Source organism: Ictalurus punctatus, chromosome 25, assembly GCF_001660625.3.
Source record: "Ictalurus punctatus breed USDA103 chromosome 25, Coco_2.0, whole genome shotgun sequence".
In the NCBI taxonomy this organism is placed as follows: Eukaryota; Metazoa; Chordata; class Actinopteri; order Siluriformes; family Ictaluridae; genus Ictalurus; species Ictalurus punctatus.
The window spans coordinates 12,510,919-12,528,669 of NC_030440.2; the positions used below are offsets into that span (position 1 = coordinate 12,510,919).

General features: G+C 41.3%; 1 protein-coding gene across 11 annotated transcripts in view; it reads left to right on the forward strand.

The window, feature by feature from the left end:
* pde4dip (phosphodiesterase 4D interacting protein) overlaps positions 1 to 17,751 on the forward strand; it is an 87,162-nt gene that overhangs the window by 51,419 nt on the left and 17,992 nt on the right. For 9 of the 11 annotated variants that reach the window (XR_008393445.1, XM_053675751.1, XM_053675749.1 and 6 more), the window contains 8 exons: positions 1,972 to 2,084; positions 4,254 to 4,426; positions 4,513 to 4,717; positions 6,237 to 6,336; positions 6,451 to 6,567; positions 7,927 to 8,263; positions 10,096 to 10,337; positions 10,446 to 10,500. Coding sequence is in view for 10 of the 11 variants with exons in the window: in XM_053675751.1 (XP_053531726.1) it covers positions 1,972 to 2,084; positions 4,254 to 4,426; positions 4,513 to 4,717; positions 6,237 to 6,336; positions 6,451 to 6,567; positions 7,927 to 8,263; positions 10,096 to 10,337; positions 10,446 to 10,500 (1,342 nt within the window). In the remaining variant the exon portion in view is untranslated. The remainder of the gene's footprint in view (positions 1 to 1,971; positions 2,085 to 4,253; positions 4,427 to 4,512; positions 4,718 to 6,236; positions 6,337 to 6,450; positions 6,568 to 7,926; positions 8,264 to 10,095; positions 10,338 to 10,445; positions 10,501 to 17,751) is intronic. The other 2 variants (XM_053675744.1, XM_053675745.1) reach the window with 2 other exon arrangements.

Consider the following 17,751-nt stretch of genomic DNA (forward strand, 5'->3'; position numbering starts at 1 on the left):
AAAACCGTCTTACGTCTACTTTGACCTTTTTCCCAGCATAAACTGAAAACAGGCATTGTAATAAATATCTGTGATTTTTATCATAAATGGACCTAAGGTGCGAAATCTATTTTGAAATCCTTACCTGAACTTTTTTTTCTCCCTATATATACACACACACACACTGTATGGGCAAAAGTTTGTGGACGCCTGACCATAACACTCGTATGTGCCTTAGTCCCCCCCCCCATTGCTGTTTTTATAATCTCCATTCATCTGTGAAGGCTTTACACTAGATTTCGGGGTGTGGCTGTGGGGATTTGTGTTCATTCAGCTATAAGATCATTAGTGAGGTCAGACACTGATGTTAGTTGAGGAGGTCTAGGGTACAGTCGGCGTTCCAGTTCATCCCAAAGGTGTTCAATGGGGTTGAGGTCAGGACACTCGAGTTCTTCCAGTACAACATTAACACACCATGTCTTCATGGAGCTCGCTTTGTGAACAGTACAAACTGTAAAGCTACAGCATACAAAGATGTTCTATACATTCTATGCTTCCAACTTTGTGGTTACAGTTTGGGTAAGAACAACATATGGAAGTGATGGTAAGGTGTCCACATACTTTTGGCCATATAGTGCACCCTGATGTTTTCCACAGTCACAAGCACAATCTATTAATTACCTCAATAAACTACACTGGAAACAATAATGTAAACCATTAGCCAATACTTCTACTACTACTACTACTACTACTACTAATAATAATAATAATAATGATTATTATTATTATTATTATTATTATTATTATTATTATTATTATTATACACAAATAATCAGAAGTAAATTTATTTATATAGCACCATTCTCAAGATCACTTTACAAGGCATCAGTAAAATTAGAAGCAAAGTTTCTTGAACCCTTGCTCACTTTTCCACTGCAAAAGAAACTAGCAACATGGGTTAAGTTCCCAGAAGCAAAAAGGATTCTTTTTTATTTATTTAAAAAGGTATTTTTTATTTATTTATTTTGGTCTGTCACATCATTTGTACAACCACCGGTTTCATAAATTAATAACGAAACATAATCATCTTGAGAATTTGAACTATGCTTCTCTTAAGTGATTAAAAAAAACAAAAACATTCATGATCTCATTTATTTACAGAAATTTCTCCGACTCTATCCCGGCTGTAACTGTGTAGGAGAAGTAGCAGGGATTTTCTTCCCTCGGCAGCACAGAACAATTATTACTATCATTAGCTGCCCTCCAAAAAGCAAAAATCTTTTCAAGTGAAAATATCTTACTATAATATAGTCAAATGTGTCAAGTATTTCCTATTATAAGATTACAGTAAACCTAATCTAAGATTATTAAATCTATGTAGACATTCCAAGCTTGTAAATAACACAATTCTTGTTTTATTGGCAGATTGTTCTGATATTTTTTTTTAAATAATTTATTTCTAGAAAGAAAATGAAAAACAAATGTAGCTTGAAATGAGTAAAAGAAATAGGTTCAGTAATCTTATAACTGATCTTATCATAGTAAATAGTAAATAAATATGATTCAAGATATTTTCACACACTAAGATGGATTTTTATTTGAGTGCATGTGAACGATACAGATACTAACAATACTAAAAGCACGACGCGTCATTCTTTCCAGTTTTCCAGTACCACATTCCACATATTGGTTTAGATTTGTTTTTGTGGAATATCAGGAGAGGAATCTTCTCATCAGGAAATATCTTGCTTCTATTACCTCTTCCTTCCTGCCAGTCTGTAATGGGCCAGATCTTGCTTTAGCCAGGGTTTTAGTAGCTTGTGTGGTGTTCAGTGGGTGTGCTGAATGGATGGTGGGCTTCATAGTTCAAGGAAAAGGACAAACCCTGGTGGATCATGTTATCCTGTTTCCATGGTGATAAAACACCAGTAGTTTCTGTATAAGCATGTGTGAGCATGTGTGTGTGCTAACCATGTCACACTGTCCTTCCAGACTGCACTTCAGATGAAGAAGAGGAGGAAGATGATGGCAATAGTGAATTTGCAGAGAGCACTGGAGAAGAGGAGCGCTGCAAAGCAACAGCACGGGCTTTAGCCGACACGCAGGTAGAACCCACAAACACCTTAACAGTGAGCTGAACGTCAGTCCTTACTGTACGTCTGATCATCGCTCCCTGTTTAAGTCTGTCTTGTGTAGATCAGAACTTGTGGATAGATTTTTAGTTCCATAAATGTTACAGTGTTGTACAGTACATGTGGTACATTATTTTTCCACTCCTCGTCTATTTTAATCTCACAAGCCGGCTTTCGCTGGAACTTTGCATTACTTTTACAAGCAGAGGTTTTTGACTGACAGTACAAAACAAAACAAACAAAAAAAAAAGACATCTTGTCAAGCAAGAACATCTTCAATATAGTCGAATTGATCTAGTATTTCCTGTTATAATATTATACTATTATTCATGAATTCATCTGTTTATTTCTATACAGAAGCAACATTATCTGCAGAAAATTGAAAGCTCACTATAAGTAAAAAACGAAATGTCTAGAATAATGTTATAATCTTCTATTTGGTTTATAGTAATCTTATAAAGGGAAATAGATCAATCGGATTATATTCAAGACGCAATCCACGGTCATGTTTGTTTGCCTAGTCTCTGAATTTGAACAACATATTAATTAAGATCTACACAAATTATTTCTCTGGGATTAACGAAGAAGAATGGTGTTTGAAGTAGGTTAACTGTCCTCATCTTTGCTCATAACGTTTTTCTGTTGCAAGTGATCGTATCACGTTTGTAAATTTTGTAAGTTGTTAGTTAGGGAAAATCTCAACTTACAAAGCTGTTAAAAAAAAAACAACCAAAAGCTACATATTAGAGATGCACCGATACTAAATTTCTCAGCCGATACGATAAGCGATTATTCAGAGCGATATCGGCCGATACCGATAACCGATACCGATAGTCCTGCCTTTTATACCTTCTTTTAAATTAATAATAATTACTTGCACAATTCTGAAGGAAATACACATAAAAACTTTATTCTCTCCATTTGAACAAGTTGTTTCACAGTAACTGGTCTCATAAACACAAAACACATCACTCACATTAACATGCACACATGAACTCAATTCTGAAGATTAAAGTAAGATTATTAACTTATTGAATGTTATTAATTCATATTAACATTGACTGAATTGTAAAAATCCTCCTGTTAGTCTCACATTCACTCACCACAACAAAAGCATTTCTACTTCATCACTGAACATCAAACTGGTAATATACAATATCAACTTTATATATAATAACATTAACTGGATATTAAATATACTACTCTACAAATATATTTTTTTATATCTGTGCAGTATATACCTTTTTATCAACTCATCTCATTTAAATCTTTCACCGGTGTACTGGCCCTTTAATTCAGCGTGAGCAGTGCAGCAAAAAATAAATTTAGACTCGACGCTGAAACTCCCGCTTCACTGCTGCAGCGTCCGGTGTAAAATTTTAGCAGTGCAGAGATTACAGAGACTACACACTGCAGTTTTGTCATCATTCCACACAAGAGACATCATCTTCACACACAGCACGTAATCCATGTGTTTTCCCGCCCTCTTTTGATTGACAGGATATCATCGACCCTGATAATTGGATGTTCTTAAATATGCCTTAAAAATTGCCTTAATCGGTATCAGCCGATACATCGGTGCATCTCTACTACATGTCAAGTAAAATCAAACTTTGAAGGGAAACCAGAAGGGAATTTCTATTTAGCATTGACAGTGTGTGTGTGTGTGTGTGTGTGTGTGTATGTGTGTGCTGCCATATTGCTGTGACGTCAGGTTTGTTTATGTCAGAAAACTCGGGTGTAAGGTGAATGTTGCCAGAGTTTCCGGCTTGGAATATCAAGTTGATTGGCAATTCCATTGCACTTTTCCGTGTCAGAGTTCCGAATACAGTGGGTTGCAGCGTTATCCAATCGGCCAATCATGTGGCAGCTACAGTTGTCATGCAAATACAGGTCAAGAGCTTCAGTTAATATTCACATCAAACAGCAGAACAGGGACAAAATTGTGATCTCTGTGACTTTAAAGATTGGAAAAACATCACATGGTCTTTGCGTGTACCAGTGTTCCTAATAAAGTGGATGGTGAATGTATATGCAGATAGCAGATCACAATACTGGAGCTTATGGTCGTCTAGGTATAGAAACATCTGATCCTGAGACACCTGTCCATCCAGTGAATCATTCTATCTTCTAACATTACAGGGCTACGAGCATCCTGGAGGACCCATGCTATCTCAGACTCCTGCAGAGGTGGAGGGCCAGGGGCTGGCTGAGGTGAAGCTGTTAGTGGAACAGAAGCAGGCGGTGGAGCGAGAACTGTGGGAACTAAAGGCCCAGCTGGAGAAGGCCGGCTTCACCTCTTTCTCTCAGATGAGGTGTGTGTGCATCCACATCGATTAAACATGTGTTGTCTAAAGATCACCATCATCCTAATGCAAAACGATGTGGCGTGTTATTGTAGGAAAGCATTGCTCAGCCTCCGTTTGGAGAATGAAGAGCTCCGAAGCTCAGTGGGAACAAGCAACGCAGACGAAGAAACACACAGACGCTCAGACAAGCAGAGAGGAAGAGGAGTGCAGTGGCAGCCTGAACCCTGTGAGGGCAAGAAGAGATGCAGCAGGGTGCTTTGTCTCGACTCAGGAGCACAGATTTCCTACTCTACACAGGTAGACGTCCCTCAGAGACCTGTTTATGTCACAAATTATACACAAGTGTGTATTATCCATGCTAACTGACTGGTCACTTACAAGATGAAGTTTCTGTAGGTCTTAATGATAGGTTCAATTATGTTAGATTTTAATGATCTGTAACTATTATTGTTATTTTTACTAAAATAAGAAAGCTCACAGGTTCAAGTTATTATATTGATATGTGTTGAGTTTACCAGTTTCCTCTCTGCTCCTTGTTGTGCTCTGGTCTGGGGCCCAGTGTGTGGAAACCATACAAAATCATTTTGAAATGGCTCTTAAAGGGGAAAATACAGTGAAGGGGAAATAAGTTTTGGGACACTTTTGTTTTTGTTGTTTATAGTAATATACTTCCAGTGCATATATGCACTACAAATGTACACACAGTAAGCCTGTGCTTATAAATATGAACAAAAAAGTGGTGTGTTCATAAGCATACAAAACAAAGATATGTTTAAAAAAAAAATTTTCAAAATTGACAAGGGAAAATGTTGAGATTAGGCTTATGATTAGGATGATACCGCTTGAAGTACCACGGAAATGGTTTTGGATGTCAATTCCACATGGACGTTCTCGCTGTGGTTGCTGGGACTATGGTTGCTGCTGTGGCCTTAGGACTGCAATTACCACATATAGTTTCGTAAAGTTCACCTTTAGTGAACAGTGGACTAGTTCAACAAACAGACTTCATGTTAAAACTATAGTGAACTTTCCTTTACTTTCACACTATCCGTTGTTACCCAGATGAGGGCGAGTTCCCTTCTGAGTCTGGTTCCTCTCAAGGTTTCTTCCTCATATCATCTTAGGGAGTTTTTCCTCACTACCGTCACCACCCGCTCGCTCAATAGGGATAAATTCACACACTTAAAATCTGTATCTGTGTTTATATGTTTCTGTAAAGATGCTTTGAGACAATGTCCATTGTTAAAAGCGCTATACGAATCAAATTGAATTGAATTGAGACGTTTACGATAAGAAGTAATGAACTTTTTGCAGCATTGTGGTTCAATTCAGGTCCTACAACCTTTTTTCTAGTGACTGCTGTCTTTCTTCCTACTTTCCTTATCATTAGTCGGAGAGTATGTTGTGAAATTTTGCATGGTGCACCTGTCCAGGTGTTTGTTTGCCTATCATCAAGCAAGTTTTACTGCTAGGGATGTTTAAGGTCTTTGCTATGGCTCGACAATCCATTCAGGTGTTGTTTCATAATGCTGTAAACTTTAGGAAGCCTCTTCACCCTCACCATAATTGCTACTTGTGTGAAATCCAACAAGTAGCCTTCCCAACCATCCTTCCCAACCAATGAAAAGATCTTTTATAATAATGACGCCAGGTGCAATTTGCTGGACTACTTAGTTCCCCTCATTGTAGCCAACATCAAGTCAAGGCTTGAAAACTGGAAAACATTATTGGAGGACACGGATAGTGTTTTCTGGTGTTTCCTTCTAATAGTTGGTGTAATATGTGATTTTTTTTGTGTCTGTATGTGGACCTGAAGCCAGTGCAGCAAAAGCTGCAGGAGAGACTAAATCCAGTGGTGTCGAAATCCAGCACGCAGACCCAAGCAGAAAGGCTCAGCGACTCCAGAGAACAACTCGGTAAATGTTTTCTATAACTGTCAGACTAATATTAGTTGATATGCTATACAAAACAGTGCAATTTGAACTTAACTTTTACTCACATACCCTCCCCCCTCCCCCCAACCCCCCCAGCAGAGACACCAGTGCAGCACAACAGTAAGCAGGTACAGGTGGACCTTCAGGATCTGGGCTATGAGACGTGTGGCCGCAGTGAGAATGAAGCAGAAAGAGACGACACCAGCAGCCCAGGTCTCTTTACTCGTTCTTCCTTTTGTTAATCTTGTTTGAGTCCAGTCGAGTGGGTTTTACTGCCATACCTCTATATAACTCGTGTATATTGGAATGAAATGTTCATTCAGGTGCACCACATGGCAATACATCATCGGCATGTTACATGGGATTACAGTGTGAGAGTGAAAAATGTACAATACATGTTCACTTGAGCCAACCAATGCAAGCAATTGTCTGTAAACTGTAGTCTGGAGAAAGTGTATAGAGAACAATGGAGAAAAGCAGCAAGATTAGTAAATAGCCAAAAGTGTCTCATGAGCAGCATTATATCCCAGTGTGCAGTGATTATTTATTTTTTGAAGGGTTTGATTAGACCAGGTTTGTGTTAGGAGGCAGCACTATGTTGAGTAATCTTTTTGCCTCATGGAGGGATGAAGACTAGTGGTGGTGCCAGAGATGCTCTGGAACCTTCTAGCAGATTGCAGGAAGGTGATGAGTCCATGAGTGGGGTGGGAGGGGGCATGCACAATGCTGGTGGGCTTACAGATGTAGCATTTGTGGTAAGAGATTTCAATGGTGGGAAAAAAGAACACGATGATCTTCTCAGCTATTCTCAAAATTCACTGCAGGATCTAGCAGTCTGAGACTTTCCAGTTTACCAGACGTACCAGACAGAGCGCTACTGTAGAAGGTGGTGAGGATGATAGGGGAGCTGAGGGGAGTTGCTGGGCTTTCTCAGCTAGGCAGTTAGTGTTATGGGTCCAGCTGAGGTTCTCCGTGATGTGCACACCAAGGAACTTTGAGCTTTTGACTCTCTCTACAGTTGAGTGGTGATTAAACCGTTGATACAAGGCTCTGGGTTACTGATCAGAAGGGTTCAAGCCCCAGCACCACCAAGCTGCCTCTTTTGGGCCCTTGAGCAAGGCCCTTAACCCTCTTTGCTATCACTGCTGACCCTGCACTCTGACCCCAGCTTCCTAACAAGCTGGGATATTGCGAAAAAAGAATTTCACCGTGCTGTAATGTATATGTGAAAAATAAAGGCTTATACTTTACTTTACATCAAAGTTGAATGTAAAGAATTTTAATATATAATATTATATAATATATATAATATATTATTATATAATAATATATATATAATATATAATATATAAAAAATGCATATAAAATTCAGTAGAGTGAATGACTGTTTCAGGTGTTTGTTAGAGGGGTAACTGTCATAGCTGTGTGCTGACACTAGGGAGCGCATGAACCTAATCAATGATTTACAGAATGCTCTAATACATGCCAGGAATAATCAGCTCAGTTTTAGAGTTTCTGATATATCTGGAGTAGATATAGGTTCCTGACATTAGTTCCCCCGTCCCTGTACAGAATTTGATGATCTCGAGCTGTGCACATCTCTCTCGTGCCGAGATGGCGCGTCTCAGTGGTGGTCTGGTCTGGATTCGGCGGACCGAGCAGGAGGTGATGATGAGTGTCTTCAGCAGCAGGTGGAGGATCTGCAGGTGCAGCTCTCTCGTTCCCAGGCTCTGGTGCTCAGCCTGCAGTCTCGCCTTCAGGACGCCACTCCAAACTCCACCCCCCGAAAGTCGAACCGGGACGACAGGGAGCTGCGAGAGCTGGTGACCCGCGTATCGTCTCTGGAGGAACAGCTGAAGAAAGGCAAAGGTCATGCTGAGGAGGAGGCCAAGAGCACTACTAGGACTGGGTGTGTAACAGATGCTTACATGCAGGCTTATGGTATACGTTTGTATTACCGTTGCTGGGTGTAATGATTAAGTGTTTGAAAGCTTTTAGTTCACATGTTCAAGCAAACATTTGATCATCTTTGAAACGGTGCCTATTAATGAAGTTGATATACTTGAAAAAAACCACAAGGAAAATGAGCTTTTTCAATCATTTATTCAACAGAAATATAAATAGATGTGATATTCTTCTGTGGAAAAAAGTAAGTACACCCTTGGCCTCAGAAGATAGTATTGCCCCCTTTAGCAGTCTGTTATTATTTCTGTTATATTTAGCCTTAAAAAACATGTTCCGATATATTGCATTTTCATTTGAGCATTTCTCAAACATTTGTTTCACAGTATAATAAAGTTTGAGAATTATTGAGTGATAATGTAAAATTGAGCTATAACAAATTTTCCATTTTCAGCGAGTTGTAGTAGCAGTTGTATTACACAAGCAGCTGTTCCCCATTTTTTGTCATTTTGACATTGATTTTGCGATAATGAAGAGGCTCTATTTGGTAAAGCGAGTGTTGCTGTATTGATATGAGCAATATGAAACAGTAACGAGATTCAGCTGCTTATCCAGACCTCCCAATGCTTCAGACCAATTACAGTCCCATACACCAAAGAGCTGCGTAATAATTGTATATATAATATAGAAACCCACACAGTTGCACACAAAACCACACTCTTTACAGCACACTACTCAGATGGATGAATTTAGAACGGAATGCTTGATGGAAGAGTTCACCAACAATCAACTGTAGCTTCCAAACATGTTTGTTCAGATGAATGAGTATTGACCTGACTCTTGGATCTAAAGCTGGTTCTATAAAATTGAGAATTGAGTCACTAAATTGAGAATTGAGTCACTGAAGGGAGAACTGAGTAATTAAATTAGGAACTGAGTCACTATAGTGAGAACCGAGTCATTAAATCGAGAACTGAGTCACTGTAGTGAGAACCGAGTCATTAAATCGAGAGCTGAGTAATTGAAGTGAGAACCGAGTCATTAAATCGAGAACTGAGTCACTGAAGTGAGAACGGAGTCATTAAATCAAGAACTGAGTCACTGAAGTGAGAACGGAGTCATTAAATCAAGAACTGAGTCACTGAAGTGAGAACGGAGTCATTAAATCAAGAACTGAGTCACTGAAGTGAGAATGGAGTCACTGAGGTGAGAACCGAGTCATTAAATCGAGAACTGAGTCACTGAAGTTAGAACTGAGTCACTAAATAGAGAACTGATTCACTGAGGTGAGAACCGAGTCACTAAATCGAGAACTGAGTCACTGAGGTGAGAACTGAGTCACTAAATCGAGAACTGAGTCACTGAGGTGAGAACTGAGTCACTAAATAGAGAACTGAGTCACTGAGGTGAGGACCAAGTCATTAAATCGAGAACTGAGTCACTGAAGTGAGAAATGAGTCACTAAATTGGGAACTGAGTCACTGAATCAAGAACTGTCACTGAAGTCAGAACTGAGCTTGACTGAATTGACAACTAAATAACTGAATAGAGAACTGAATCATTAATTAAGAACAGAGTCACTTGATTAAGAACAGATTCACTTGATTAATAACAGAGTCACTTGATTAAGAACAGATTCATTAAGAACAGATCACTACATTAAAAATTGATTCACTTGAGTCACTGACGGTAGGTTTGGGGAAGGTGTTGAATCATCCACACAGGTCACAAAAGTTTTTTTATTTTATTTTAATTGTAATAACCTATTTTAATCTGCTTATTAATGAAGTTCTTTATTTATTTATAACATGCTTTATATTCTTTCTCTGTTTATTGTAGGAAGTTTGACACACTGATCCAGGCTCAAGCCCGCGAGCTCTCTCACTTGAGGCAACGAATGCGTGAGGGTCGGAGTGTCTGTCACATCCTCACACAGCACCTGGGAGACACCACCAAGTCCTTCGAGGAGCTGCTGCGGGACAATGACATTGACTACTACATGGGCCAGAGCTTCAGAGATCAGCTCGCCCAGAGCTCAGCACTGGCCCAGAGAGTCGGAGCCAAGATCAGCAGCCGTGAGTGTGCGCGCACACACACACACACACACACACACACACACACACACACACACACAAGCATAATGCATGCTCTGTTTATTAGAATGAAAATCTTTATTTTTTTTAACACAGGGGACTATTCTGAAATACCAGATGACAAGACAGGTCATGAACTGCTTGCGATTCGGTGAGTTCTACAACTACATAGATCTTTAGGTTACCCCGGTTCTCTGATAACAGGATTGATGTATCTCACTATGGGAGCCACCTCCGGTGTGATCGATCTTCGAAGCACCAATAACACAACGTCTGTCAGTTGACAGACCAATCACAGCCATGATAAGGGTGTCCCGGCTCCCTAATATACTGCTGATGGTCCCTTCTTTAATCTCAGCACATCTATTCTCTGTGCAACTGCAAGGAGGGAAGTGTGGTGAGATACCTCACTCCTGTTATCAGAGAACCAGGGTTACGTAAGTAATCTAAAGTTCTCTTTCAGACATTCGTTCGATTTCTCACTATGGGATATAGACAACTCCCGTATTGCAGACATGCTGTCAGGAGCAGACCAGCCAACTGACTCAGTGATGCATATAAATCTATGTACACAGACAAATCATAATCTATTCCACCACTATTTGTTTTTAAACTCACACTTAGTACCGAATGAGCCAATGATGGCTCCGTAGCATCCAGCCTATAAAATCGGACAATAGTGTGAGGCGATGCCCAATCTCCCGCTGCACAAATGTCCTGGACTGAAATATCCTTGAATAGCACCCAAGAAGTGGCCATGCCTCTGGTAGAATGGGCCCTCGGACCCTCTGGAGGTTGCAAACCCATGTTATTATAACATAATATGATGGCTTCTACCACCCAGTGAGCCAGGCACTGGCATGAAATAGGTTTACCGCATGTGAATGAGCCCATGAGACAAAAAGGTTTTTACTTTTCTTAAGTGCTTTCTTTTTGTCCATATAATGACGTAAAGCACGAACCGGGCACAAGCAGTGAAGCCACTCCTCCTCCGATGAAGAAAAAGGCGGTGGATCAAAAGCTAGATTTGCAGGCGAGAGCTGATTCACCTTAGGCACGAACGCTGGATTGGTCTTGAACGTTTCTCCAAAGCGAAGCGCATGCATGTGTCGTGTACTGACAAAGCATGAAAGCAGCCTTCAGTGAAACGAAATTTAAGTCAATACTCTCTAAAGGCTCAAAAGGGGGCTGGGAAAGTGTGCTCAAAAGTACAGACAGATCCTATGGTGGAATCAGTGGTTTAGAACCCGTTTAAACGCCACGCACCTTTCGTAAACCTGCATACAAGCTGGTGCTGACCCATTGTATTAGTATGAACCCCTACATGGCATGCAGATATTGCAGCAATATAAACCTTAATGGTAGAGAAGGCACTGCCTTCATCCAAAAGTTCGTTTCATTCACCCTCGGTGGCAAGCCCGAAACGCTGGCCCAGAGTGCTACTTTGTCTGAGGCGGGGTGAAAAATCTCCCCTTGTGCTTGCGATAGAAGATCCATGCGCAACGGGAGAGGCCAGGGCTGGTCGTACGAGCTGAATTATCTCCGTTATCCATAAGTTCCCCAGCCAATTTGGGGCGATCGGTATTACTGAGTGACCGCTTTCCCTTACTCTTCTTAGAGTTGGTACGATCAGACTCAGTGGAGGAAAGGCATAAAGCAGTGCGTTTGGCCGCAGGTGCGCTAGAGCATGCACACCCATAGGCATACCGAGCTGAGGAGAGCCTGTGCCCAATGATGATTCATATAAGCCACCACCGTTGTGTTGTCTGATCTGATCAAAACATTGTTTTACAATGTTTCAATGCGAGAAACACTGTTAACAGTCCTAGGAAGTTTACGTGTGCCGTCTGTAGCGATTTCCCTTTTGCTATTCTGCCCTCGCACATTGCACCACATCCTGTGGGCGACGCATCCGATGTCACCACCTGTCTCAGAGTCCCCGATTCGAGAAACCAGCGTTCTGTCAGTAACAGAGAGCACGCATGCAGAGTGACATTCTCATTCGCAACAGTTCCGACGGAATGACCGAGACCATCGAGGCCATCAGCCCCAGAAGACGTAAGTATCGTCTGAATGGGACCTTCTACTAGCCCCTTTCTGAAAAAGGGATAAACAGCTGTGAATTGACCTGATGCGCTCTTCCAACAGAAACGCTTGGTACAGATCTGAGGTCAGTCTGAGACCTAGGGAAATGATTTGGTGTGGCCACCAAACAACTTTTTGTCTTGTTTATTTTGAAGCCTAGGCTCACTAAATGAGACACCACAACCTTTGTATCTATCTCCGCCTGTTGCCGTGATCGAGCACAGGGGAGAAGATAAGCCAAATAAGTCCAAATATGCTGACACTCTGAGACCCACTATTCTCAGTGGTGTTAGAGTCTCTTTGACACATTTGCTGAACACTTCTCAAAAGGAACCGTCAAAAATTCATAGGCTGTACCTCAATAGGCAAACCTGAGGAATTTTCTGTGTGCCGGGTAAATGTGGAAATATGTAAACCAGTCTTTGGGACGAATAAAGTGAGATAGCACTTTGAGTGTGAGCATTTTGAACTTGTCCTGTCTGTACGTCTTCGTCCGCCTCTCCCTCGGACTCTAACAGACAAGTGATAGCCTCATCATCATCGTCCTCCTCCTCCTCGCCTACACCAGCTAAGGTCTTCAGTCCAAAGAGGGGAGGCAGCTCAGGGGAGACTTCGTCCATTAGTTTACTCCAACTGCATGACACAGGTGGCTGTTTTGTCTCATTCTCCATGGGCGACGGAGAAAGGCAGGGCTCTCCAGACTCTTCTCTCCAACACCCTTGATGGGAAGAGAGTACAGTAGGGATGCCGCCTGAGCATGTTTCGCCCCCTGGCATGCGATGCACAGGGGATGGGAATCCTTGCCCGAAATCATAGCACGGACGCAAGGCTTCTTTCACTGTCACTCCACCGCTTGCAGAACTAGTGTAAGAGACAAGCTAAACTCACCACAACGTGCCACTTAGGAAGAAACAGATACCTTTAACAGCTATGGGAGAGAATTCTCCATAACTCATTAACTCTCTTAAAGCATCCCAAGCAAATAAAAAGGCTATTCACTGTAACAGTGAATAAACCCACTCGCAAAAGCAGTCGCGTTCAGCGACGTACCATGAAAGCTCGTCTATGAACTGTTAAACAACTATTTTAGTGGGTCTTGCTGAGGATAGCTTCCAGTACGATCTTCATGGGGAAGACAACGATACTAAGAAAGGGATCTTCAGCAGCGTTTTATGTATTAGCTAGGCGGGACTCCCCTATCATGGCTGTGATTGGTCTGTCAACTGACAGACGTGGTGTTATTGGTGCTTCCAGAATCGGTCACACCCAAGGCGGTTCCCATAGTGAGATACCGAACGAATGTTTGAGCGAGAACCACAAAAACACATACGTGCTCATACAGGTACACATTCACACACAAACAAGTGTTTATTATGTCCCTTCAGCATCAGGGTAGCTTCTTGATCGCTTTCTGGCTTCTCTGGCATTTTGTTTGTTTGTTTGTTTGTTTGTTTGTTTGTTTGTTTGTTTTATTGCCAATATTCGAACAATATTTGAAACCGTGAGCATGATTTGTTTTGCGCTCGGGCAACATTAATTGTACACACTCAAACTGACATTGCTTTGGAATGGATTTGCTTCCAACAGTTAAAATATCACGCGTTTGGCTTTGGGAAGTTCTGTAACACCACACAATACGATATAAACTCATACTACAAATTCTTTTCACTCGCTCTGCTCCGTCTTCTCTGTTTTGTTCGCATCTCAGCTGGTGATGGGTACAGTGACACTGCTTTATGTGTTCACTGGTTAGTCATTCCTTCTTTATGTAATGCCCGGTGATGTCTGAGGGTTGATGCTTAGTGGAAAGATCACAGAGCCTTAAGGCACATCGCATTGACTCGTCTGGTCAGCCCGCAAAGGTTTCTCAATCTATCTTCACTGTGTGTAGAGATGTTAGTCAATATTTAACCAGAAAAATCAGTGCTCAAATATTTATTTAGCTGTTTCGCTGAGCTAAGGGGTTAAAAATAACCCTTTGTTTGCACTCAATATATTACATTAAGTAGTAATAATAATAGTTAAAATTTCAAAGTGCTTGACATACACAAGAGTTGCTGGTCAAAACAATGCACTTATGATGAAGCGCATTAAATAGCCAATTTAAATCAAAAGCAAATGAAATCTACAGGTCTATGAGAATTATTATGAATTGTAAAATGTGTATTCTAAAAAAAGAACGAATAAAGGAAATATGTAATAATTGGTATTAATAATTTACATATATGTAATAAATATGTAATAATAATTTTATTTATTTATTTATTTATTTCTATATTGTTCCGGGCTTGAAGGCTAACATTTGTTTTAAAGCACAACTGAAACATTTCTTCACGCAACTGAACCTAATCTAACACACGGCTAATTTCAATAGTCTGAACAGACTGGCAGGAAAATCAAGCTAAGCAACTGTGTAAAAAAAACCCCACCAGAACAGGTTATACTTATATAATAATAATGTAACACACTTTGTAGCATTCTTTATAAGAGATCTTGTATCAAATCTAATAAAATGCCTGTCAAATTCTCCTTAGAATTCAAAATTTTGAGTTGTTTTTGGTCATCTTTGCACTGTCTGCCATTTCAAAGGTATAATCTCTATATTACATTTACATTTATGACTTTTTGGCAGACACCCTTATCCAGAGCGACTTACATTTATCTCATTTATACATCTGAGCAATTGAGGGTTAAGGGCCTTGCTCAAGGGCCCAACAGTGGTAGGTTGGCAGTTATGCGGCTTGAACTCCTGACCTTCTGATCAGTAACCCAGAGCCTTTAACCACTGAGCCACCACCACCACTGTCCACATTATTTGAACACTGCACAATGGACTTGTTTAATGCTGCTGAAACATACTGTATGTTGGTCTCTTTTACTCTCCTTACTTCTCTACTGATTTCATGCCAACAGTGATGTATCTCCGTAATGTGACCACTGATGCAACTCCGGGCACAGCTAAAGGTTGTGTTATAGGGATGAGCTACTTTATTGGCTAATTCTTTGCTCCTGACCCCTCCCATCTTGTCTAGTTGCCTTGGCAGCAGTGTCAGAACCCCAGGGACAGATGACCTCTATTTCCCCAGCCATGCATCTTGTATCATGTATGGCATAGACACATGGAGGTGGTGAGCTCTGTAGGGCTTGCTACGTTTTTTTGTTTTTTGGTGTGTGTGTGTGTGTGTGTGTGTGTGTGTGTGTGTGTGTGTGTGTGTGTGTGTCGGTGTAGGTTTGTGTAGTAGAGAGAGAGTGAAGGAGGGCGTAAGTGACGTTCTTCTGAATGAAACAGATGCATGAGATGAACATGTCAGTGCTGTGCTTCTACTATGCTGGCTCAGCTGGTTCTCTGTGGACTCTGGTCTTTGGAGCCATGACACAAATCATTAAACTCCTCCATATCTCAGCATCAGCTGAGATTCACATTGTGTGTGTGTGTGCGTGTGTGTGTGAGATCTACTGCCTGGGCTGGTTCTGCATCATCAATCAGAGCTGGGATTGTTGGCGTGCGGGTGGCTGCTGATCTCATTTGCTCTGTGCACAAATTTGGCACACCAACCAAGCAAGATACAGGACTTCCACACAAACAACAAGAGCACAGTGGATTCTTAGATAAAGTATTAGACTCCTGAGCATTTTCTTTTCTTTTTTTTCCTTTCTTTCTTTGATGCCTTCAGGTTGAAGTTACATTCTACAGACTGCTTGCTTATGTGTCCGACTTCAGCCGATAGCTGAGTTAAGGTTATGCTTTGCACTCTGGGAAATGAAACGAGAAGTTAAATGAGAAGCACAGAGAGATCAAAAGCATTATAGGACAGATGTTGAGCCAGATGTGTGGATGGACGTCATATTTCAGTGCCAGAGCGTTCGTTTAGGTGGAGTCTGTTATTTGCATTGGTTTTATGTCCTTTTTTTGTGTGGTGCTTTTGTGTCCCCTTCGAGACCATTTTGCCGCACGTTTGCTGCTACAGTTACACACACTCTTCTGGGATTAGGACGGTCTGTTGACTTAAGCACTAATCAGGTTAGATTATTAAACCTCACGAGAGAGTGAAATAGGTCAGAGGCAGCTAAACCAGAGAGAGAGAGAGAGAGAGAGAGAGAGAGAGAGAGAGAGAGAGAGAGAGAGAGAGAGAAAAGAAGAGAGCAACTGCATTGCATAATGGCCAGATGAGTGAATACAGAGTATCAGGATTATTCTGGCGAGCAAGTGGATCTCTTTCTTGTCCTTCTTTTTGGTTATATTTTGTATGTACTTCTAACAGTCTGGGATTCCAGCTGTCGCTACTACAAGGAGCAGCAAGGCTGAAATAATTTTCTTTAGCGAAGGAGTCTGTAAGAACTTCATAAAAGCTTCTTGGCCCATGTTTGGAGTTTGAGGTTCAGTTGAGTTTGACGGTTCATCAGGGTTTAAACAGATCATTTTTCTCCTTTCACTATAGCGCTCTGCTTCTGCACTGGGACCAGCCAATCCTAAAGCCACACATGGACACACAAAAACACACACATTCTTCATGCAAGACGTTTGTGGTGTTTAAGAGTTCATGGGGAATGATGTTCTGTTTTAAGAAGAGCCATTTAGGAACATCTTCCTCTGCTCGGACGTGTTATCTAAAGGATGAACAATCAACTAAATCCTTAGGACTGGAGGTTTAAACAAAAATCAAGTATAGACTGTACATCCTTTCCTGGATATAAATGAAGCCCAAACATCATTGTGCATAATCTGGGAATCTTGTGCTGCTTGTCTGGGAACAAAAGAAAGGAAGGGACGCTCATTCTCCGCTTGGTGTTCAGCTAATCAACAGCTAATCAGCGTCACACAGCCCCAGCACCAGACTTCCTGTTCTGCGTGTTTCCATCGTCTAATGGTTGAGTCACTTGAGCCCGGACCAGGAGACCATGGCCACGTTGTATCCCGGACACAAGGGTGCGCAGGCAGACAGCTGGGCCAGGGCACCATGGCTCCACTCTGGAGATCCATGCTGTCTAAGAGCAGCCCGCTGTACCGCAACTCACTCTTCTCCTTCTCTCTGTGGGAGAGGCGGGTGCAGGAGCGGGAGCTGGTACTGCTCAGAAAGCAGGTGGAGAGAGAGAGGAGGGCGCAGCAGCAGCACATAGAGAAGTAAGAGAAATAGGAGAAAGTACACTTAATTGAAAGTTTGTAGATGGGAGTAGGGTGGGATATTTTGTGTGTGTGTGTGTGTGTGTGTGTGTGTGTGTGTGCGCCCACACGGTGAGCTCATGAATTATTCGCACACTTTGTGAAAAAAATGAATGTATAACATGAATAACACATGCAATAAAAAGTGATATTGTG